This window comes from Martes martes (assembly GCF_963455335.1).
Source record: "Martes martes genome assembly, chromosome: 6".
NCBI classification, from domain to species: domain Eukaryota; kingdom Metazoa; phylum Chordata; class Mammalia; order Carnivora; family Mustelidae; genus Martes; species Martes martes.
The window spans coordinates 40,730,031-40,754,303 of record NC_137893.1 but is presented as its reverse complement, the minus strand read 5'-3'; the positions used below and the strand labels follow the sequence as shown (position 1 = coordinate 40,754,303).

Here is a 24,273-nt window from a genome sequence, read left to right as displayed (position 1 = left end):
TTATTTTTTTATTAACATATAATGTATTATTGCCCCAGGGGTACAGGTCTGTGAATCATCAGGCTTACACATTTCACAGCACTCACCATAGCACATACCTTCCCCAGTGTCCATAACCCAACCACCCTCCCCCTAGCCCCTTCCCCCTGGCAACCCTCAGTTTGTGAGATTAAGAGTCTCTTATGGTTTGTCTCCCTCCTGATCCCATCTTGTTTCATTTATTCAAAAGGAGCTAATTTTAAGTACTGATAAAAAGCAGCTGATCTTTAAAAAGCAAACGACAGAAATTAAAAACCAAATGATGTAGTCCTATTTACTTCAATTAATTATTGAGAATTTTCTGCAGAATAATACCTGGTGCTCATAATATTGGATTCTAAGCTTTTATGATATGGATTTATTCAGACAAGTCTATTTGAGAAGAAGGGAAATATGTATATATTAGAAATATTGTCTGGGGCGCCTGGCTGGCTTAGTCTGTGGAGCGTGAGACTCTTGATCTCAGGGCTGTGAGTTCCAGCCCCAGGCTGGGTGTAAAGATTACTTAAAAATAAAATCTCTAGGGGCACCTGGGTGGCTCAGTGGCTCAGGGTCCTGGGATCGAGCCCCGCTATCTGGCTCTCTGCTCAGTGAGGGGCCTGCTTCCTCCTCTCTCTGTCTGCCTCTCTGCCTACTGGTGATCTCTGTCTGTCAAATAAATAAATAAAATCTTAAAAAAATAAAATAAAATCTCTAAAAAAAACAAAAGAAATATTGTCATCAAATAAATTTAAATTAGCTTGAAAAGTATATTGTGGTTCCAATTTGTATATGAAATATCCACTTATTTAAATATATAATGTACACATATTTACAAAGATAAGGATCTACAACCATTTAACAATGTCATCTCAAGTAGTAGGTATCAGATTTTAATTCTTCATGTTGTTTTACTGAAGGACTTTAAAGAAATATTGCTGAAAACAATTTCAGATAGATGAAAAACTAAACAGAAAAAGAGTAACAAAATCAGTAAATTTAGTTAAATGGACAGACACATGGGGGCGCCTGGGTGGCTCCATGGGTTAGCCTTTGCCTTCGGCTCAGGTCATGATCCCAGGGTCCTGGGATCGAGTCCCGCATCGGGCTCTCTGCTCAGCGGGGAGCCTGCTTCCCCGTCTCTCTCTGCCTGCCTCTCTGCCTACTTGTGATCTCTCTCTCTGTGTCAAATAAATAAATAAAAATCTTAAAAAAAAAAAAATGGACAGACACATGTATCTTTAAAATACAGAACATAGGGGTGCCTGGGTGGCTCAGTGGGTTAAAGCCTCTGCCTTCAGCTCAGGTCATGATCTCAGGGTCCTGGGATCGGGCCCCATGTCAGGCTCTCTGCTCGGCGGGGAGCCTGCTTCCTCCTCTCTGCCTGCCTCTCTGCCTACTTGTGATCTCTGTCTGTCAAACAAATAAATAAAATCTTTAAAAAATAAAAAATAATAAAATAATAATAAAATAAAATACAGAACATACATTTTTTGTAGGGAGGGAACATTTATAAAATTGGTCATATATATTCATGACCTTGGTCACCACAAACAAAATATAGACTATTTCCATAACCCTCCCTTTTTTAAAGATGTATTTATTGAGAGCGAGCGAGCGAGAGAGAGAGAGAACATGCATATATGCAAGCAGGGGCAGGGGAAGAAGGAGAGAGAAAAATCAAAGCAGACTCCCCACTGAGCGTGGGAGCCAGACACAGGACTCAACCCCATGACCATGAGATCAAGACTGGAGCTGAAATCAAGAGTCAGATGCTTATTTGACTGAGCCACCCAGGTGCCTCTCCATCACCTCTTAAACAAAAAGTTCCCTTATGTCCCTTCTGTAATCAATCCTTTCCCCCACACCCCTGGCTGGGGGAATCAGGAATCAGATTATAATCCCTATGGATCTGCTTTAAAGTCTCTCATATAAATGAAATCATATGGGGTGCCTGGGTGGGTCAATCATTAAGCATCTGCCTTTGGCTCATTTGCCTTTGGTCATGATCCTGGGGTCCTGGGATGGAGCCCCACATGGGGTTCCCTGCTCAGTGGGGAGCCTGCTTCTCCCTCTCCCACTCCCCCTGCCTGTGTTCCCTCTCTAGTTGTATCTCTCTCTGTCAAATAAATAAATAAAATCTTAAAATAAATAAATAAACAAACAAATGGAATCATACAAGATATAGTGTGTGGTTTGGATCTCTTACTTAGCTAATGCTTTTGAGATTCATCTAGACATTACCGCACGTACCACTAGTTTAGTCCTTTTCACTGCTGAGTAGTAATTCCACTTAGTAAGCATGTATATTTAACATCAGGATGGAGAAAAAAACTATCTTTATATGGAAAAAAGGACTTTATCAGTTTTACACTATAGTGAGGGTTCAGCTATTTGGAATAGAAGTTCTGAACAGAAAAGATCTATATAGGGGAGCCTGGGTGGCTCCGTTGGCTAAGTGTCTGCCTTCAGCTCAGGTCATAATCTCAGGGTCCTGGGATCAAGTGCTGGATTGGGTCCCTGTCTGTTGGGGAGCCTGCTTCTCCCTCTACTTGCTGCTCCCCGTGCTTGTGCACTCTCTCTGACAAATAAGTAAAATCCTTAAAAAAAAAAAATCTATACATACCCACAAAACTCGTTTTCTTCCTCAGCCAAAGATTATCTTTGTTAGTACCATAAATGTAAAAAGTCAAAAACAATGTCATTTAATAAACTAATCTGATATAATACGGTTCTTTTATCAATTTAATATTTACTTTGAAGATTCATTCCTTTAATAGGCATTTATTAAGTACCCACTTTACATTGGGAACACCAACGGTAGGAAAACAAAGCCAACAGGAATGTAGCCCACCCTCAAGAAATATCATCTGGTATAAGAAGAAGATATACAACCAAATCAAAATTACAACGTGGTCAGCCCTCCCTGGAGACCCAGGAAGCTTTCGTGGAGAAGCTGAACCTGGGAGAGGTCATTAATGGCTGTGATTAGGCACTGCCAGCAGAGAAAGCAGGCCTTCTAAGGCACCAGAACCTAAGACATGAGGTCACATTCAAAGTGTATGGAGGAGCAACTGCCAGGGGTTACTCTTTGGCACTTATTAACTATAAAGACTTAGCACTATATAAATATCTCATTTTCTAAAGTATAATTTATTTCAGCAAGACATCAAAGACAATCTTTTTCTTTTACTTTTTTTTTTTTTTAATTTTATTTATTTGACAGACAGAGACCACAAGCAGGCAGAGAGAGAGGAAGGGAAGCAGGCTCCCCGCTGAGCAGAGAGCCCGATATGGGGCTTGATCCCAGGACCCTGGGATCATGACCTGAGCTGAAGGCAGAGGCTTTAACCCACTGAGCGAGTCAGGCGCCCCTTTCTTTTTTTTTTTTTTTAAGATTATACTTATTTGACAGAGAGAGTGAGAGAGAAAGAGCAAAAGCAGGGGGAGTAGCAGGCAGAGGGAGAGAGAGAAGCAGGCTCTCTGTTGAGCAGGGAGTCCAATGTGGGACTCTATCCAAGGATGCTAGATCATGACCTGAGCCAAAGGTAGACGCCCAACCAACTGAGCCACCCAACTGCCCCGATCTTTTTTTTTTTTTTTTTATTAAGTAGGCTCCACACTGGGTGTTATATACAAACAATGAATCATGGAACAATACCTCAAAAACCAATGATGTACTGTATGGTGAATAACATAACATAACATAACACAATATATATACATAAATATAAAACATAATATATATACATAAATATAAAAATAAAAGTAAAAATAAAGTAGGCTCCACACCCAGGGTTCTGGGATCGAGCCCTGCATCAGGCTCCCTGCTCAATGGGAAGCCTGCTTCTCCCTCTCCCACTCCCCCTGCTTGTGTTCCCTCTCTCACTGTGTCTCTCTGTCAAATAAAATAAATGGGATCTTGGAAAAAAAAAAAAAAAAAAGACAAGGTTTCTGAGAGATTACACGATCAAGCTTCTTCCAGTAATACAGTGAACCAGACACCCTGAAAACCCCTGGGCGTTTTATAAACACTTAAAATTCTGGATAAAAAACTTGATAAGGTTGTCTTGTTTCACTTATTTATCTAAAAATTTATACCAAGAAAGAGCAAAGCATCCCTCCCATGCCTGTATAATTACTGACAGGGCTTTATTTGCTATGCTCCAAGATGAAGCATTGTAGAATGGGAAGCTTTCCAAGTGACAGGGTAGATATAAGGGAAAGTGGGGGTTAGCAAGGGAAAGAGAACTATACCTCTTAAATGTCTGAGGATAACCAGCAATACCACAAAGTGAATCAATGTAGAAAATCTAAGAAATAATTCATCTCATTTTCATTAATACCCAGAACAAAACATGCTGTTGAATGTGAAAGACATTAGTTACAAAACAACTTAGTAAATTAAAAAAAAAAAAAAAAAAGGATCAGGGTGCCTGGGTTGCTCAGTAGCCTAAGCCTCTGCCTTCAGCTCAGGTCACAATCTCAGGGTCCTGGAATCAAGCCCCACACAGGCTCTCTGCTCAGCAGGGAGCCTGCTTCTCCCCCCACCCCCACACTCTGCCTGCCTCTCTGCCTACTTGTGATCTCTGTCAAATAAATAAATAAAATCTTTTTTTTTTTAAGATTTTATTTATTTGACAGACAGAGATCACAAGTAGGCAGAGAGGCAGGCAGAGAGAGGAGGAAGCAGGCTCCCCGCTGAGCAGAGAGCCCGATGTGGGGCTCGATCCCAGGACCCGGGGATCACGACCCAAGCTGAAGGCAGAGGCTTTAGCCCACTGAGCCACCCAGGCGCCCCAAATAAAATCTTAAAAAAAAAAAAAAAAAAAAGGATCTTTGGAAACAATTGAGGAAATGTGAATACAATCCGAGAATTAAATGGTATATTTATGCATTACTGTTCATTTTATTGGGTATAATAGTTACTGTGATTACATATTAAAAGGCCCTTAAATTTTTCGAGATGCATTGAAGTATTCAGGAATGAAATGTTATGAGGTTTGCTTTCAAATATATTAGCAAATAAAAAATACTAGATGAAGTTAATGCAGTTAAATGTTAGTACATTAACTATTAAATTTAGCTTAATGAGTATTTTGGTGATTCATTACACTATTTCCTCTATTTACATGTATATCTGGAACTTTAAACAATAAAAAGTAAAAAACAAAAGCACTGATACTTTCCCACTGATAACCACATACCTCATGCAGTTCTGTCTTATCCATGTTATCCATATGAATTTTCGTCCAGTATTTGTCTAACAGAGTAGCGTGACTATTTAGAGGTCGATACCAATTTCCTCCACAGCTCAAGAGTCTGTATTTCAAAATTTTAAAAAAGAATTATACAAAACTCCCAATTTTAATCTTTAATTATGCCTCTGGGTAGCCCTTGCTAGACATTATCTCATATATGAATAACACTCACAACCCATTCTGTTGCCAGATACCACTATGTTGGGCTCACAGGGCAGAGGACAAATGAAAGGCTGCCAGTTGACCCAAGTCTGACTCTTTTCCTAAGGGTGTATAACAGAGCTTTAACCAAGTTATTTTCTAATCATTGTAAATGATTGTATTAGGTGTTTTGATCTTAACAGCATGTTTCTCTTCATCAAGACACAACTTCAGGAAAGACAAAACATAATCCAAGGCCCATACCATTAAAAATAAGTTCAGTGCTTATTACCAAAAGCTACAGTACCCAAAATTATTAAAAATTTCAAGAAGGAATATTCATTAAATACATACCCAGGCCAAGCCACAAGCTTGCACCTAAGCCATTTAATGCAATGTTCACAACTTTCTGAGGCAGTGGTGTGCTACTTTTCTTCTAAGGCATAAAGAGGAGGAGAGAAACACCCCCTGATCACTCAACTATGACTACAAATGGCAGAGCCAAGAATGAATTCAGATTTGTCTGACACCCTTCTACGATTTCCCAGGACTTTATGAGATATGATCTGATACCTTTCTACAATATCCCGGGACTTCCTGAGATATGACCATAGCAAGAAAGAACTTCACTATCTCTATGAATAAAAACAGGGTTTATTTTTATTTTTTATTATTTTTTTAAATAAATTTATTTTTTATTTTGACAGAGAGATCACAAGTAGGCAGAGAGGCAGGCAGAGAGAGAGGAGGAAGCAGGCTCCCTGCCAAGCAGAGAGCCCAATGAGGGGCTCGATCTCAGGACTCCGAGATCATGACCCGAGCCGAAGGCAGAGGCTTATTAACCCACTGAGCCACCCAGGTGCCCCATAGGGTTTATTTTTAAAAAGCAGGGCCTAACAAAGTATTCCTTGAGAACTGTTAGGTTAACTCCACACTCCACCTCTAAATGCTTACCAAGGCCAACACTAATATAACTATTAAATATAATTAGTTGAATGACATTAGTGTCATTCTTGGGCATATTAAAACCTTGGAGAAGTGTACAGATATATTCTAGCAGTAGGAAATAAATCACTGTGTTCATGTTATTATAAAATACAGATATGGACATATACTAAGTTTGTTTAGGTTTTATTCCTTTGTTGATGCTTATATTTAATTTTTTTAACTGCTTATAGTCTACAGGTCATCATCATCACCATCATTGTGGCTGGCCATTAGTTGGGTACTTATTATGTGACAGATCTTTAACACAAGTTATTTCATTTAATCTTTATAATTACATCAAGCTGTAAAGTAGGTATTATTAGCTTCATCATTATCAGACAAGCAAGGTGCATACAGATACAAAATGTCAGTGTCAGGACTCAAACCCAAGGCTGTCTAAAGTCTCACCAGTGATTGTTTTTAAAAACAAGAAACCAAGATAAAGTTTTTAAAAACTGGATATTTTTAGGGCACCTGGGTAGCTCAGTCAAAGTGACTGCCCTTGGCTCAGGTCATGATCCTGGAGTCCCAGTATCGGGTCCCACATCAGGAGTCTGTTTCTCCATTTGACCCTCTCCCCTCACATGCTCTCTCTCTGTCTCTCAAATAATAAAATCTTAAAAACAAAACAAAACAAAACAAAAAAACACCTGGATATTTTTAAGTGGAGGGAAAAAAACCCTCTCATTTTCTGATTTAGTTACCTCTACTTAAAATAGGAATGAAGGGGAGCGCCTGTGCAGCTCAGTCGGTTAAGCAGCCAGCTCCTGATTTCACCTAATGTCATGATTTCAGGGTCCTGGGATCGAGCCCCACGCAGGGCAACGCCCTTGGCAAGGAGTCTACTTGAGGATTCTTTCTTTCCCTCTCACTCTGCCCATCCCCCTGCTCATGTGCACACGCTTTCTAAGATAGATAAATCTTGGAGCACATGGCTGGTGCAGTCTGTTAAGCAGCCAACTCTTGATTTGCCTCAGGTCATGATCTCAAGGTCCTAGAATCAAACTCCACATTGGGCTCCATGTTCAGTGTGGAGTCTGCTTAGGATTCTCTCTCTCTCTCTCTCTTCCTCTGCCCCTCTTACTTGTGCTCTCTCTAAAATAATTCATTAAAAATAAAAAAAAATTAATAAATCTTTAAATAAAATAAAATAGGAATGAAGGGCATTTAGCTAGCTCAGTTGGTACAATATGCAAATCTTAACCTCAGGGTCATGAGTTCAAGCCCCATGTTGGGCAGAGAGCTTACTTACATCTAAAAAAGCTAGTCTGACACTGGTGTAAAATAGAAAAATGAACAATGGAACAAAACAGAGTCCTGAAATAGGAACCAGATCTCTAAAGATAAATAAGTAAAATAAAATAGGAATGAAAAGTTTGGATCTGTCATCAGTTCCAACTGATCTTGCTTTAAGTGGGCCCAGAAAACTCTAGTCTAGGACTTTTGGACTCAGTACTATAGTGAGGGGACTTATGAGGAAAAGGCTCCAAAGTGGGAATAGAAAGGTTAATAGAACATACCTCCTAGTTGCAAAGAACTGAAATCCAGGAGCCACTTTCAGACAGTCACCTCGGCCAGGAATCAAGAGCTCTCCATTCTCCAAAAGAGGGATCAGCACGGAAACCTAAACCACAAAACCCCACTGATAAAACTATTAAGGCAGAAGTAACAACAACAACAACAAAAAACCCAAAATACATTCTTTCTCCAAATGATTAGCACATCCTTATAGGAAACCTTAGTTCTCATAGCATGAACTGGGATCAAAAGGCAGATGGGAATATCTGAGCCACCTATACTTCAACAGTACAATTTATTCATTCAACATTCACTAAGTGCCTACTAAGGATTAGAACCAAGCCAGACACTAAAACTCCAGATATGACTGAGGCTTTACAGCCTACCATCTGAAAGAATAGCCATGAAAACTACCATACGGCATGATCAGTGTGACCCCAGAGGTGACTGTGAGTCAGAATGAGATGGTGTAGAAGCAGGGCACAGAATCCACCTCAGAAGTAATGATATTCAGAGTCTTAAATGTGAGCAGGAATTAGGTCTGGTGGGGGAGAAATAGCATACATACTCCAGGCAAAAAGTATTCAAATGGATAAAAATCTATGTTCCTAAAAGCATGGCATGAAAGGATTATTGTTAGGGCAGAGTACGTATATGAAATAGTGAAAAACTACAAAATGTAGAGATAAATGATTAAGGGGCTGCTGTGCTGAGCTAAGGAGTTTGAATTCTCTCATGAAAGATATTAAGAGGATTTTAGCCTGGGGGGAAATACTATAATTTTCATTGTAGAAAATCAACTGCACGACAACACGGAATATAAACTGCAAGGGGGCTAGCCTACAGGAAAGAGGCAAAAACAAAGACAGGATGGTTGTATAGATAGATGTATGGCTAGCAGGAAAGGAAAACAAAAGAAAACAAAAAGAAGACACTAGTCGGGTAACAAAGCAAGATGCCTACATAGATGGATAAAAGTAAACCCTGTACTAAGGCAGTGGGATAGAAGAGAATAAAATAAAGAGATTAAAAAAAAGTACCAAGCAATATAAGACTAAATGAATAAGAGACTAGAAAGAGAAATCAAACTTCTAGCTTGCTAACTATGGCAGAAAAGGCTGTTCTGAGAAGGAGCAGGTAAGTTCCATTTGGACATCTTGAACTTCCACCAGCTAAGGGACAAAATGGAGAAATTTTTCAAGGGTGGGCTAAGCATATAGATGTAGGGAACATGAGTTTGCAGAGGAAGCTTAAAAAGAAAAAACAAAGTAAGAGGACCAAAGAGTCAAGGAAGAGGGTTCTAAAATATCAGACAATTTTATTAAGCATCATTATTTCACACATGGCTAGAAGCTGAAAGGAAAGCCCAAAATAATGTAGGAGCAACTCCAAGTAACTCCAAAACCTGAAACTACAGAAAATCATCCTGAGATCTGAAAAGCTACCTTAAAATAATAAAGGGCTAACTATTAGCTGAGAAATTCTAAAACAACAAAACAATAATCAAGGGATCTAGGCATGTTTTAAAGTAAACACAACCTCACTATAATGATATTGAAGTTTAAATGTATCAAATGAACAACATACCCTTTGTATGAACAGAACAAATATATGAACAGAAGGGGAATGGTCTACATAAAATGAGACTCAATGCAGAAGAATTTTCTGATGTTTACCAAACACTGCCAAAGGGAGAGCAAGATACAAACTGTCAGTTTGGTCTTGAATCTGGATTTGATCATCAAAGAATGTAATTAACTACAGGACAGCAAAAGATACATCATGGCTTGGATGGAATATCTCTTATGTTCTCCTACCTTGTTTGGCTCTAATTCCACAATCCATAATCCTAATGACTTCCTAGGTATCCTGTTACCTGAAAAAACTGCCCCAGTGAAGAGAGCACTAGAATGGAAAGCCTCAGTTTGGGTGTAGAAAGAGGGGGGAAAGATGAAAAAGAAAAAAGAAAAGAAAGTAAAAAGCCTCAACAAATACTTGGCCTTGTGGTTTATATTTCAGTTTTATTTTTAAGTCTCAGTAGTAGGAGTCAGCCTTGGCTCTGGGCTTATTAAGAAAACTGGGTTTCCAGCCCTTTTATAAAACTGAGCATTATGGCCCTAGAAATGATGTGTCAACTAGACTCAAAAAGTGGGGAGCTTAGGGGGAACCCTAGAACATGGTAATTAAACTGTGAGGCCCTGTCTGAGCCAATAACCCTATTACATCTTTACCAGATTCTACAATCATCACAATACACATGTATTTATAGCCACTCTTTCCTTAAACCTACACACACACTCTCTCATTATTCTTATCCAAGAGAGGAAAGTCCTTATGCAGGTACTTTAGGGTTCATGGTAAAATAAATAAATTAATTAATTTAAAAAAAATTAAAACCAATCTCAAGAAAATCTTCCCAAAAGAAAAAATTTTCATTCTGTAATACATCTTTTTGTATCTTTTTGTCATACTTTACAGAATATAGAGGAAACATGGACTGCTTACACAGCTATTTTGATACACTAGAAAAATATTCAAAATGAAAATAAACTGGATGTACAATGAAACAAAGACAAACATGCTCTTATTATTATCCTCTCTTCCTTCATGTGTCCTCAGCCTGCTGCTCTACCAATGACACAGCTGGGAAGAAGGGTCTCAAAATTTTCAATGTATCTCTAACACGGGTAAGATGTTTCCCACAAGGCCTATTCTTGGAAAGGTTATGAAACTGATCACATATTCAACTAAAGGAGAAAAAAACTACAATGAAATTGATTGATCACATATCCAACTATGGTAGTTCCCAGTTATCCACAAAGGCTACTTCCAAGACCCGCAGTGGATGTCTGAAACTATGGATAACACAGAACCCTATATATACTATGCTTTTTCCTATACATTCACACCTATAATACAATTTATCTTATAAATTAGCAAGGTAAGAGATTAACAACAATAAATAATAAAATAGAATAATTGTAACAATATACTATGATAAAAGTTATACGAATGTGGTCTCTTTCTCAAAGTATCTTATTGTACTGTACTCACCCTTCCTATGGAGATGTGAGATGATAAAATCCCTACATGACAAGATAAAGTGAGATGAATAACTGTAACATTGTGATATAGTGTTAGGCTACTATTGACTTTCTGATGATATATCAGGAGGATCATCTGCTTCAGGATGAGTAACCACAGGTAACTGAATGGCAGATAAGGGGGCACTACTGTACTCAACCGAAACAGCACCAGCAGAACTTTACCAATTTTATCTATCAAACAAAAGACCAGATAAGTAGGTAATCATGAATGAGCTTCTCCAAAAACATACCATGTCTAATCAAACACATATGTTATTTTTTTTAAAGATTTTATTTATTTGAGTGAGAGAATGAGAGATCACAAGCAGAGGAGGGGGCAGAGGGAGAAGGAGAAGGAGACTTCCCCCTGAGCAGACAGCCCAACATGGGGCTCGATCCCAGGACCCTAGGATCATGATCTGAGCCACCCAGGTACTGCAAACACCTATGCTGTTTATATTATCTCCCCAAATCACTATTAACAACATGCTCTTCAAAGATAGGAAATCAGGGGCACCTGGGTGGCTTAAACCATTGAGTCTCTGCCTTCAGCTCAGATCATGATTCCAGGACTCTGGGATTGAGCCCCATGTAGGACTCCCTTTTCTCTCTCCCTCTGCCTTTCTTCCCCCAGTGCTCTCTCTTGCTCAAATAAATAAATAAAAATCTTTAGAAAAAAAAAAAAAGATAGGAAATCAGCAAATAATTAGTGAAATGACATACCACGTCTAAGGGAGCATAGTCAATATCCTCCAGAAGGATCCAGTGTCCCTTTGTGGCTGCCTGTGTGAGAGTACCAGGTTGCCACACAAACTCTCCTGGGACATCTGTGCAGCGATACATTCCCAGCAGCATCTGCAGGAAGAGGATAAAGTATTACGGAACCCACACATCTGAGATGCCAATGCCACATTTTTTGACTAATTCTTTTAAACTTCTATACGGTTATAAGCAGGCACTTAATGTTTTTACACCTTGGTCCCGTCAGTTACAAGGAAGACCAGTAACTATTCTCATCTTCCCTTAGCAAAAAGAGTACTTTAATTCAAACATTTGTAAGCATGTGAACCCACCAAAATTTGCTGTATCCTAATTACCTTACTGTCGGTCTGATCTCCAAGCTGGACTTTAAGAAGTTGAGGGGGCTTCTGTCTACCTGTCATTGCACCTAAGTGTTCAACTAAGGAAGTTTTGCCACATCCTATTGGTCCTTCCAACAACACAGCATTCTGAGAAGCCACTGCCATAGCCAGTGTCTGAAGATTTCTGCAGACTGAATCAACCAGCACGTAAGACCTAAAGGCCAGCTCCTGTTCACGAGAAGAATTCCTAGTACTAGCCTAAGGAGAAAAGTGAAAAATAAAAGGCATGTCAACAGTCTTTCCTCCAAGGGGCACAAGTTAATTTCTACAATGCTTCCACTGACCTTTACATAAACCTCTAAATAAATTAGTAGCACCAGAACTATAATATTAATAGGTATGTTATCCAAAATAAGGATCTTTTTCCTTTTGGCAGAATTTGCTAGCAAATTTAAGGAAAGGTTCCCAAAGTTTGAGAAGCCAAAAAAGTTGACACACAAAGGATGGAGGCAAACCTCATCTCATGACTGAATTTTTATTAGTTTTTCTTCCTTTCACCACATTCTAGGATTTCATATCTAAGATCAAGAATACACATGATATATATTTATAGATCAGGGAAATATGGACACTCAAAGGATACTCTATTACAAAATTGTTATTTTTTCAGGTATAATAAAGAATAATGGATTTTTTTTATTAAATTTTTTTATTTTAATAAACATATAATGTATTTTTATCCCCAGGGGTACAGGTCTGTGAATCGCCAGGTTTACACATTTCACAGCACACATCATAGCCCATACCCTCCCCAATGTCCATTTCCCCACAACCCTCTCCCGTCCCCCCTCCCCCCCGCAACCCTCAGTCTGTTTCTTGAGATTGAGTCTTTTATGGTTTGTCTCCCTCCCAATCCCATCTTTTCATTTTTTCTTTTCCTACCTCCCCCCAACACCCCCCCGCCTTGCATCTCCACTAGAATAATGGATTTTTTTAAGTTATTTTCTTTTATACATATATACTGAAATATTTAGGCATGAAATGATGTGATATATGGGAGTTGCTTCAAATAATGTTTTAGAGAGAGTGTCCAGAACTATAAATGATCATGAATTTATAATTACTGAAACTAAGTGATGGGTACATGGAGACTCGTCACACCACTGTTTCTATTTTGAAACATATTTCACATTTTCCATAACAAAAAGTGAAAAATAATAATGTTCCCAATATGTTTAATGGGTATAGAGTTTCAACTCTACCCATTTTTCAAGATGAAAAGTTCTGGAGTTTGTTTACAAAACAATGTGAATATAGTTAACACCACTGAAGAGTACATTTAAAACTGTTTAAGACGGTTGGGGCACCTGGCTGGCTCAGTAAGTAGAGCATGTGGCTCTTAATCTCGGGGTTGTGAGTTTGAGCCTCACATCAGGAGTAGAGTTTATGTAAATTAAAAAAAAAAAAAGAAAGAAAGTTTAAGACAGTAAATGTTGTATTTTACTGCATTGAAAAAAATTTCAGGGCGCCCCGGTGGCTCAGTCAGTTAAACATCTGCCTCTAGCTCAGGTCATGATCCCGGAATCCTGGGATCAAGTCCTGCATCAGAGTTCCTACTTCGTAGGGAATCTGCTTCTCCCTCTCCTTCTCCCTTTCCCCAGCTCATGCTCTCTCAAATAAATGAATAAAATTTTTTAAAAAATTGTTTTTCAAATAACAATGTACCTAATATAACATAGAGAAAAAGATCTTTTAGAAAAGTGGGATTTGGGCGCCTGGGTGGCTCAGTGGGTTAAAGCCTCTGCCTTCGGCTCAGGTCATGATCTCAGGTCCTGAGATCGAGCCCCGCATCGGGCTCTCTGCTCAGCAGGGAGCCTGCTTCCTTCTCTCTTTCCCTCTCTGCCTGCCTCTCTGCCTACTTGTGATCTCTGTCGGTCAAATAAATAAATAATAAAATCTTTTAAAAAAAAAAGTGGGATTTTTAAGAACTTCTTTTTTTTTTTTTTTAAGATTTTATTTATTTATTTGACCAACAGAGATCACAAGTAGGCAGAGAGGAAGGCAGAGAGAGAGGGAGAAGCAGGCTCCCCGCTGAGCAGAGAGCCCAATGCGGGGCTCGATCCCAGGACCCTGGGATCATGACCTGAGCTGAAGGCAGAGGCTTTAACCCACTGAGCCACCCAGGTGCCCCGGATTTTAAGAACTTCTAAGGAATAATAACTTCTCAAACATGGCCAGTCCCCTAGAGATATGTGAGGACAAAATGAGATTCAGGACTGGAAGTTGTTTTTTTGTTTTTTTGTTTTTTGTTTTCAGATTTTATGTATTTGAGAGAGAGAGCACAAGCAGGGGAAGAGACAGAGGGATAAGCAGACTCCCCGCTGGGCATGGAGTGATACATAGGGCTGAGTCCCAGAACCCTGAGATCCTGACCTGAGCCAAAGTCAAATGCTTAACCACTTAACTGACTGAGCCATCCAGATGCCCCAGGGCTGGAAGCTTGAACTCTGTTGGGCTGTTACTCTCAACAATTTAGCAGGCCAAAGCATCATCCTGTACTTCTGCCCCACTGCCTCGTCACTGCTACTTAACATCAGGGCCACCCCAACTGGAATCCTTCCCTGTGTTAAAATTCTAATGCTCAGAACCTAATCTATGTTAAGAGAGTAGTTGGGGTTGGGAGATTCTTAGTGACCAAAGGGAAAGACAAGGGCCTCCTCTGGAACTGCTGGTGTCCTACTACTTGTTACGTAGATATTTTCAGTTTATGAATGATCACTGAGCTGTACATTTAAGATGTGCATTTTTAACATATATTACGCTTTATTATTTTTTTATTTTTTACTTTATTTTTTTAAAGGTTTTATTTATTCATTTGACAGATAGAGATCACAGTAGGCAGAGAGAGACTGGAAAGCAGGCTCCCCGCTGGGCAGAGAACCCAACTCGGGGCTCGATCCCAGGACCCTGGGATCATGACCTGAGCCGGAAGCAGAGGCCTTAACCCACTGAGCCATCCAGGTGCCCCCACATATTATGCTTTTTAAATTTTCTATTATTTTTTAAGGTTATTTATTTGAAGTGATCGCTGCACCTAACGTGGGTCTCAAACTCATGACCCCAAGATCAAGAGCCACATGCTCTTCCAACTGAGCCAGCCAGGCACCCCTTATTATGATTTTTTTTTAATTGTACTGCCCAGTGGACAAACTAATGGTTCAAGAAATGACTTAGGACATCATCCAAAAAAACTGGGTGAGTCCAACCATCACATAAAGTGACAACTGACTGAAGACGGCTGGGGAAAAACAGACTGGCTCCCAACAGTTTCAGATTATAGAGCTAGACTATAATCTATAAACCTTTCAAAACTGTGGGTCTGGAGTCACATTCTTGGAAAAAGCTCATTTCATACGGCAGGGGGAAGTTCACTACAGTTACTAGCCTCCCACACAATGAGCAAAAAGAATGTTATGACAGAAAGAAGTTGCTGGGAGTTTTACTTGGGCCTAGTCCTGTCTCTGTCAAAGGGGAGCCCAAAGGTCTCCAGACTAGTCATTCTACCTTTGTTTCACATAAATATGGTATCACATCCATGTGCTACACAATGTCACAGAGAGAATATACGGAAAAGCTCTGCTGAAGTTAAAAGCCTCACATGGGGATCATTAGAGTTTCTAATTTAACACCAAATAGAAACAAAGGAAATATCAGAGAAGAAGGCCCTGGGTAAATTTTTCTTAATCTCTTCCGAATACTTCTGTAAATGGAACAGCAATCTGGCAAACTCAATTTGACTCACACCAATAACACAGAGCCCAGCCAAGGAGGAAAGCACACTTGGTGTTTAAGAAGGGGAAGGGGACACACACCCTACTGATGCCAACATACCTGCTCTCTAGGGACTGGTGGCTGCCCAGGCAGCACCACACCACAGACAGCAGTCACCCTGGAAGAGAGGTCAGCTGAAACAAGATGTCCCTGTAAGTACTGCAACTCCTTCTCCTTACGCCAAAGGGAGGTTTCTGGATTAGCCAAAACCAAGGCCTTCTCCAAATCCTGCAGCTGGGCCTCTTCTAGTAACCTATGGAAAATAAGGATTTCATCAATTACTTTAATGCACAGCAAAGCCACATCAAGATCTCCGGGAATCCTCCTTCTTACCTCAACCTGAAATGGATCAGTTCCTCACTATTAAAAATCTTCTTAAGGAATGATAACTTGTGCTCTTCATTCATACAGGTGACCAAAGCAAGACAATTGGCTGTGTACCTGGAGAAAATCAAAGTATAAAAACTCTGGACAAGCAGCTGAGTCTCAAGAATAAAGAAAATTTCTTAGCTAACCAAACACTAAAAAAGGAAATCTTAAGGGGTGCCTGGTTGGCTCAGTTGGTAGAGCATCCAACTCTTGATCCCAGGGTGGGGAGTTTGAGCTCCATGCTGGATGGAAAGATTACTTAACTAAATAAATAAACTCTTAAAAAAGAAAAGGAAATCTTACAAAATTACTATAATACATTTGAGAGTAGAAAATGCAAATCAGGCATAATGAATTCACTTAACAAAACTTGAAAAAGATGGATCTCCACTAATATCATCTCATTTTCCACTAAAGAGACACATGACTAAGGAAATAAGAACGCAAAAGGCACCAGCACAAAAATAACCCATTTTTACATAGCTTCCTTTCCCTCCTCATGCACAGAACTCTACACTCCCTCTGTGATCCCCACACTTGAAACACAAGAAAAGTCCAACAGCTACATACCAGCGGACCAAGGTGTCATGGCTTCTGAGCAGAGGGACACACACACTCCAGTCCCAGAGCTCCCGGAACACAAACTGCTCTTGCTGCAGAAACTTGTAAGCTGCTTCCATTAGGTCCCGGAGCTTCATCCGCCTGCGCCCATAGCGGACTGGATTAGCATCTGAACTCTCTAGGAAGAGTCTTTGAAAGACTGGAGAAGTGTCCTTAAAATACCTTAGGGCAAACCTTCAGAAAGAAAGATTATTTTTATTTGTTGGTGAGGATATCAAAGTATACACATCTCCACTTTGAGACAGGCCAGCAGAATATAACAGGAATTTCCAAGGGTCTGAAAGCAAAGAGACAAATTCTGAAGCTACCTAGTCCTAAGATGGTATCCTGTTTAAGTTCAGGAACCAGGACCATGGCATGAGATATCTAAGAGAATACGAAAACCAGGAATTTCTCATCCCAAGTGTTTTCTACTGAAAATACACTCATCTTCAACAAACATTTACTGATCTCTCACTAGCAGCCAGACACTGTGTTAAGTACCAGGGGTACAAAACTGGACTCCCCCAGTAGCAAGGAAGATAGTCACCTACAGAAACAAATAGAGGCACATGAAAAAAGATTCACCTAAAACTAGGGGAGTCCAGAAGAGACACTTTGGTTGTATCGGAAGGGATAACAGATTTTCATGAAACACAGAAGGAAGGAAAGTAGGATCACAAAGAAGGACAAATAGCTTCAGAGAGGGGGCCGCTGGGTGGCTCAGTCAATTAACTCTCCAACTCTTGGTTCAGGCTCAGATCATCATCTCAAGGACGTGAGACTGAGCCCTGCATCAGGCCTCAAGCTCAGCACAGAGTCTGCTTGGGATTCTTTCCCTCTCACTCCCTTCCTACCCCTCCCTGTATTCTCTCTCTCTCACACATACACTCTCTCTCACTCTCTCTAATAAAAAAAAAAAATTGGAAGGAAGGAAGGAAAGAAGGATGGATGGATCACACAGTTCATTACATATTCTGGATATTAATCCCCTATTAAACACATAACACACAATTTGCAAATATTTTCTCCCAATCTGTAGGTTGCCTCTACATCCTTGTTTCCTTTGCTGTGCATCAGTTTTTAGTTTGATGTTCCATTTGTCTACTTTTGCTTTTGTTGTTTGTGGTTTTGGTGTCATCCAAAAAAATCACTGCCAAATCTAGCATTATAAGGCAATCTCTTCCATCAGCCTGTTCCTGAGTTGCATCCCTTTATAACAAATTGGTATACTAGTGGTCAGTAACAGAATCCCCAGGAACCCATTGGGAATGCAAAAGAGCAGTTGCAGGGGCCATTTGAAGATTTTATTTATTTATTTGAGAGAGAGGTAGTGAGAGAGAGCATGTGATGGGAGAAGGCAAGAGGGAAAAGCAGACTCCCCATGGAGCTGGGAGCCCAATGCGGGACTCGATCCCGGGATTCCGGGATCATGACCTGAGCCGAAGGCAGTCGTCCAACCAACTGAGCCACCCAGGCATCCCTGCAGGGGCCATTTGAATCTGTTTTCCAGAGCAACTTGTAGCACCAAGGAGATATACCCCAGATTATTGGCTCAATAAATCCCCAAATATAAAAACTTTAATTGGGGAATAATGAGAATTCAAGAGATGGGTGGGAAACCTTGGACTTCTACAAGCAAGCCAGGCAAACAGGAATAGAGGCTTGGTAAATTAACACTTGTGATATTCTGAGTGAGACTGGACAAATGAAACTTAGAAGATTCAGCTCCTGCTCAGAAGAGACCTGGCAGAACAAGAAAGAGAAAGAGATTTGGGAGGAAATATACCAAAACTACTAACAGCAGCTATCCCTAAAATGTAGGATTTCAGGGTGAAGAAGACTTCTGCTTTTTATAATTCTGTATTATAACTTAAATATATCACTTTTTTTTAAAGATTTTATTTATTTATTTGACAGGCAGAGATCACAAGTAGGCAGAGAGGCACGCAGAAACAGAAAGAGGGGGAAGCAGGCTCCCTGCTGAGCAACAGCCCAATGTGGGGCTTGATCCCAGGGCCCTAAGATCATGACCTGAGCCGAAGGCAGAGGCTTTAACCCACTGAGCCACCCAGGTCCCCCATCACTTTTGTAATTAAGAGAAAAAACAGGACATATTTTTCTTCACAAGGATGCTATCAGAATAAGTATAATAATTTTTTGGTGGAGAGAAGCTGACATTCCACTAGCTCAGGGGCAGCTTATGTTGGCAGCACATGTGGGATAGGTGGGCAGTAACAAGCATGCAGGCAGATAAGCAGTAACCAAATGGTCAACCTGTTCCACCAGGTCTTTGAGGAAGACAGGGGGAAATGAGCAGAGTGCACCGGCAATGACCTTACATTTGTGTGCAAATAAATGGGGGAAGCAAATTGTGTCCACTCTAAGTATACAAAAGGGAAACTGGTCAATATACTCTGCCAAACTTACTTGACTATATTACCCTTTTCTCTAGAGACACATCATTTTCAGGAAGTGCTCTAAAATTCTGATCTAAGCAATGATGGATGGACCAATAAAGCATTTTAGCCAGAGAATAACATTAGTTTTTTTTCCCTAGAGAATATTCAAAGACTGAGGAAAGGATCTCTTTCCTGAGGTCCAAAATGCAACAAGGGGGGCACCTGGGTGGCTCAGAGGGTTAAAGCCTCTGCCTTCGGATCAGGTCATGATCTTAGGGTCCTGGGATCAAGCCCTGCATCGGGCTCTCTGCTTAGCAGGGAGGCTGCTCCCCTCCCCCCACCGCCCCGCCTGCCTCTCTGCCTACTTGAGATCTCTGTCTGTCAAATAAATAAATAAAATCTTAAAAAAAAAAAAAAATGCAACAAGGAATACCATCCAGTTAAACATCTAATCTTGGATGAGCCACTCACTTGGGCAACTCATCATAGTTTTCCTGGCATCTAGAAATAAGACCCGTGGTCCAGTTCTGGCTCTGACATTTAGGACAATTTAGTTAACCTCTCTAAAGATTTTAAAGATAAGATTTTACAATGACGTTACTGAAGATGTTACAATATAAAGATTAATGGGCACCTGACTGGCTCAGCTGGAAGAACATAAGACTCTTGATCTCAGGGTTGTGAGTTCAAGCCCCATACTGAGTGCAGAAAGAAAAAAAATAAAATAAATAAACTTAAGGAAAAAAAAAAAGTGGTCTACCTCTTCCACCATCCAAAAAAAAGATTAAAAACATATACCTAAACACTACAAAATCCTGTATAAATATATATTACTAAAACAACATCATTGTTTTAAAAATCCACATTCCTAATCACCACCACAGATCCACAAATTTCATGCCAAAGGATGTTCAATATGACATTCTATGTCAAAAATTCAAAAATAACCTGGGGCACTGGATAGAGTATACAACTCTTGATCTCACAGTTTTGAGTACAAACCCACACTGGGTGTTGAGATTCCTTAAAAAAAAAATTGAATTGAGGGGGGAAAAAAAAGAACCCGGAAACCTAATACGTTAGAATAGAAAACGCATCAATAGCTGGGATTGCTTTCCCAGAGTCCTAACAAAGAATTTGCCAGAGTAAAACATATGTGAGGATTCTAGATGCAAAAACAGTATGAACAAACAGTAACAAAATGGTAATTATGTCAGGTGAAAGATGTGTTAACTAATCTTATTATGGTAAATATTTTACAATATATACATGTATCAAATCACTATGTAATATACGTTCAACTTACACAATGTTATATGTCAACAAAAATATAACTCAATCGTTATCTCAGTAAAGTTGGGAGAGGCACCCAGTAATGAGCAAACAGCATAAGGAAAAAAGAAGAAAAAGAAAAAAAATGTTTAAGACCACTGCGGTACCTCATGGAAGCCTCAAACATGCTGAGCTCAGAAAGAGGTATGGACCCGTAAATGAATGGCAGGGATTAGGACCCTAGGGAGCTTGCCAAAGTACTTTCTGTCCAGTCTCTTCTTCCCCCCCACCCTAGATTTTCATTGCCATTCTATTTCTCTTCTCTTTACTCTTCCTCTCCTTGCTCTTCCTCCAAAATCTGCCCTAGTACAAAATTTCTCTGATTCCCATGAGGAAAACACTCATTCTTCTTTAGTGATTTTATTCCTCCCCTTAAGTATTTGGCTCACACACCTCTAGTAGCGTATTATATAAAATTGTTTGTAAAATACAATAACCCATTATATTTTTACCCCCATGATGTGGCCCAGGGCTTAAAACAAGGGTCTCCTATGTTTACCTACCTACCTACTGGATGAATGACTATATCTTATCTAAATATATTTGGTATATTCCTAATACATTAAGTGTATTTCCTCTACAAAGGAAATTTGGGGCACATGCTGAATTAATCAACTATAATTCCTAAAACTAAAAATCAAAATCTCATTCTACATCACGGCCTATAGTTCATTTTACAACACGCATTGATTCATTCACACACAGGTCTTTTTTCTGCTTGTATTTTAAGTTACTCTATCATGGGCACTTTCATAAACTGCATTATATAATTTTTGGAACAAGATGGGAGCGTAAGCAAAATATACGGCCTTGGCAAAATGAAAAGAAGAAAAAATAGGGGTGTGTTCATATGCATTTAATAAGAACATAAAATCTGAAGCAGATGGGAAATCAAACTAATCCATCATTTTAATGATTCTCAAACACAATCCAGAAGCATTCTATCACAAAGGCTTAGGAGAAATGGGGGTTCAAGTTACCCACATGTCAATCTCATCTCGTAAGCACAGGATAGTCGGGATACCTTATGAAAAGGTACCACAGACAAGTACATCTAAATGATTAAAGCACTAAGTGAGGCCACAATTTCAACCCTCAATCAACCCACAGCATATGTTCCTAATTACCAAGTATGACATTGATGTTTGCTGTGTATTTTCCAGTTCCATTAACCTGGGCTCATTTTTTCCTCCCCTTTTAGAAAAGCTCATACAAATTCTGGTTTTCTCCCAAGCCTTCATTTCTTATTCCCTTTATTCAAGAACCAGATTAGAGATCATACTTCTAAGAAAGCCAAAGTGTACTTATTATGTTGATAAAAACAATTAAGGGATGTCTGGGTGGTTCAGTCAGTTAAGCTGCTGCCTTCAGCTCAGGTCAAGATCCCAGGGTCCTGGGATCGAGTGCCACATCGGCTTCCTTGCTCAGCAGGGAGCCTGCTTCTCCCTCTGCCTCTGCCTGCCACTCTGCCTGCTTGTGCTCTCTCTCTCTGACAAATAAATAAATTTTAAAAAATTAAAAAAAAAAGAGATGGATATAACAGATACCCAGATACCTGGGTGGCTCACAGTCATGAGAGAGAGATCCCCCATCAGGCTGCCCATTCAGTGGGGAATCTCCTTCACATTTTTTCCCTCTCCTTCTTCCTCCCCCTTTACCCCTCCCCGCTTGCCCAGGCTTGACTGCATGCACACTCTCTCTCTCAAATAAAATCTTTAAAACAAAAAAAAAAGAAATACTCTTATTAGTGCACAGATATTATTCAACTTTAGAATGAAAGTTCTTTCTTCTCAACTAAAAAAACTCTAACACTCATTTTGCTGCCCCTTTGACTATTCCACACAAATGATATTTTACTATTAACTTAAAAGACAAAGGCGGATGAGGTGGCATGTCCTTGTAGCCATGACTGTTTGGGAGGATGAGGCAGAAGGCAGATAGGCAGATCTGGTGTGCATGGTAAGTTTACCATCAATATGGTGACTTCCCAGAAGTGGATGACCACCAGGCTGCCTAAGGAGGGGTGAACCAGCCCAGGAAATATATTAGAATCCAATTTTCGGGGCATCTGAGCAGCTTAGTCAATTGGGAGTCTGCCTTCAGCTCAGGTCATGATCCCAGGGTGTTGGGATTGAGCCCCATGTCGGGCTCTCTGCTCAGCATGGAGCCTGTTTCTCCCTCTCCCTCTGCGGCTTGTGCTCTCTCGCTTGCTCACTCTCTCAGATGAATAAATAAAATCTTAAAAAAAAAAATAATAATTCAGTTCTAACACAACTTCTTACAATACTGCTTTGGATAGATTATTATAGAAAGTTAAAAAGGACACCAGAGCTCTTCTAACCCACCCCTGCGGCTGCTCTAGCAAGCAAAAATTATAACCTTCTGAAGTGGATGCTGTAAGAACCTCAGCTAAAACTCATTTAAACTGCCCTCTATGGGGACTCCACCTGGGTGGCTCAGTAGGTTAAGCGGCTGCCTTCAGGTCTGGTCATGATCCCAGGGTCCTGGGATTGAGTCCCATATCAGGCTTCTTGCTCTGCGGGGAGCCTCCTTCTCCCTTTGCCTGCTGCTCCCCCTGCTTGTGCGCATGCTCTCTTTCTCTCTCTGACAAATAAATAAATAAAATCTTTTAAAATAAATATAATTAAATCGCCTTATGTGGATGTCTCGACAGATGATACAATCCTTGATGGCAGGAAACATGCCTTGGCCATTTTTCCAGGACTGTCTTGATGGCCAAGACTAAAAAGAACATAGTAAATGGATAAAGGGATTCTGTTGTGATTATTTTTATAAAACAGTACACTTATCTTTCTTCTTATATTTCCTTTCTTCCCTTCTCCTCAACTCAGACACCTCTTTTATTTCCCAGGAGAGCGCTGGTTCTACTACCTCACGGAGAAATGTGAAGAAAAAACTGTGAAGAAAAAACTGTTACTCACGGGAGGACATCAGGATGGTTACAGATGAGTTTGCTCATCGACACACAGAGCCGTTCGTGTAGATCGTGGTTGACTTGGCCTCCGGCTTTAATGGCCTCAGCATTCCTTTCCAGCAAATCCAAAAGAAGAGGGCGCAGCTGGCGACCAACAAGCACAGTACAGTCCTTATCCAGAAGTAATTGGGCTAAGGTATTCAGGATACACTGGCGATCCTGAGGTGTCCACACCTGAGAGAAAACAATGTATCTATGTAAATGCTACTCATTTGCACTAGGCAGAATAGCAAAAAGTCCTAGCTTGGAATCAAAACATCCTATTTCCAGATTTCATAGGTTTACCTTATAAAACACAATGGGGGGGGTTCTGCAGTAGAAGATTACAGTGAATCTAAAGTAAAAGCTGTTACAAAGAAGTTTCAGTCCACTGGGGTTTATGGCAAGAGTACTGACACCTGAATTCCACATAAAATGCTACACAGCTTCCCTGAAAAATAATCTGTTTCATGGTCTCAATACTTCCCAGAGAATTCAGTGTCTCCTCCAGCTCCTTTGCTCTTGAAGGAAAACAAACTGCATGGGGAAAACAAAACAAAACAAAAACCTTGCAGTTAGTACGCAAAACTGCTAGCTCTCTTGAGGGAAGGACAGAGGTAAGAAATCAATTCCAGAAAATGAATGAGGATATCCCTGTGAAGGCTTCAGCCT

General features: G+C 40.0%; 1 protein-coding gene across 1 annotated transcript in view; it reads right to left on the bottom strand.

Annotated features, from left to right (window-relative positions):
• The window catches only part of MDN1 (midasin AAA ATPase 1), a 172,830-nt gene that overhangs the window by 138,583 nt on the left and 9,974 nt on the right, over positions 1–24,273 (bottom strand). The window contains exons 2-9 of the mRNA XM_080806492.1: positions 23,570–23,796; positions 16,864–17,088; positions 16,258–16,365; positions 15,985–16,177; positions 12,109–12,351; positions 11,735–11,866; positions 7,928–8,031; positions 5,226–5,340 (exon numbers count right to left, since the gene is read on the bottom strand). Of these exons, the coding sequence (XP_080662618.1) occupies positions 5,226–5,340; positions 7,928–8,031; positions 11,735–11,866; positions 12,109–12,351; positions 15,985–16,177; positions 16,258–16,365; positions 16,864–17,088; positions 23,570–23,796 (1,347 nt within the window). The remainder of the gene's footprint in view (positions 1–5,225; positions 5,341–7,927; positions 8,032–11,734; positions 11,867–12,108; positions 12,352–15,984; positions 16,178–16,257; positions 16,366–16,863; positions 17,089–23,569; positions 23,797–24,273) is intronic.